The sequence below is a fragment of the Trichechus manatus genome, unplaced genomic scaffold (genome assembly GCF_000243295.1).
Source record: "Trichechus manatus latirostris isolate Lorelei unplaced genomic scaffold, TriManLat1.0 scaffold00244, whole genome shotgun sequence".
NCBI lineage: Eukaryota > Metazoa > Chordata > Mammalia > Sirenia > Trichechidae > Trichechus > Trichechus manatus.
In genome coordinates, this window is record NW_004444180.1 from 1237170 (window position 1) to 1238280 (window position 1111).

The 1111-nt window shown below is 59.6% G+C and overlaps 1 protein-coding gene across 1 annotated transcript in view; it reads left to right on the top strand.

The window, feature by feature from the left end:
• The window catches only part of MUC5AC (mucin 5AC, oligomeric mucus/gel-forming), a 47211-nt gene that overhangs the window by 38075 nt on the left and 8025 nt on the right, over positions 1–1111 (top strand). Inside the window, 2 exon segments of the mRNA XM_023724404.1 lie at positions 11–84; positions 421–593. Of these exon segments, the coding sequence (XP_023580172.1) occupies positions 11–84; positions 421–593 (247 nt within the window).

Sequence of the window (1111 nt, forward strand, 5' to 3'; positions counted from 1 at the left end):
CTTCTACCAGGACATCGCTCAGCCCTGTGACAAACTCCACCACGGTGTGCTACTGTGTCGTGGATAAGAAGTTCTACCCTGCTGGTAGGTAGCAGCTCTGTTTGCGTGTTTGGTGTATGCTAAGCCTGGTGTGAGTGTCCCGTCAGAGGAAGCCAGATCTGAAGGGGATAGAAGCTGGTCCTTACTCCTCTTGTAGCAGGCGCTGGGTTGTATTCAAGAGTAGCAGCTCTCTGCCCTGCTTGCCACTTCCCTGTTTGCGACTTCATTCCCACTACCACCATCAGAGGGTGACAAGAGTCCCCCTCCGGGTTGCTGTCCCCAGGGAGGATGCACCTGGTGGACAGGAGAGGTTGCAGTGCTCCTCCAGTGGGTGGCTCCCTGAGCTAGCCCTGAACCACCAGCATGGTCCTTGTCTTGCAGGATCCATCATCTACCAGAAGACAGATCTGGATGGGCACTGTTTTTACTCCCAGTGCTCGCAGGACTGCCACGTGGTCAAGAACACCAGCAGTAACTGCCCACCCACCACACCATCTCCCACGCCGGCGACTTCCCCTTCATCCGGGTGCTCAGATCTGGTTCCTCCAAGAAAGGTAATCCCATCTTTCCCCCTTCTCCTGAGGAAACGGTAGTTGGGGGCTCATGGTCCAGGGGCTCAGGGGTCCATGCAGGAGACTCAAGCATCCTTCTGTGGGCACTGTGAGTCCCTATGGAGGGCAGAGACAGGGAGCCGATTCTGACTGACCAGGAGGTGTCTCAACCTGGGCTTCGCGGTGCCTGCCAGGCACTGGGGGTGTGGGCCTGGATATGCGCCTTTGCTGGGATCGAGGAGACCAGGACCCCCAGGGGGTCCTCGATGCTCTGGACCAGCTGAGGAGGCATGTGGGAGGTTGAGACCGAGGCCCAGGAGTGGTGGCCAGGGAAGCTCACGTCTGGGGAATAGGATGGGAATGGGGGGCAGAGAGAGGGTCACCTTCCACACATCAGGGACTCTCAAACCAGCAGGGCCCGGGAGCCCCACTGAGGTAGGAAGTGGCTGGCCTGCTGGGGTGGAGGGAGGCCGGAGCGTGAACGGGGGCCCTGAGGGCACAGTGGATTCCATTCCCCCCCC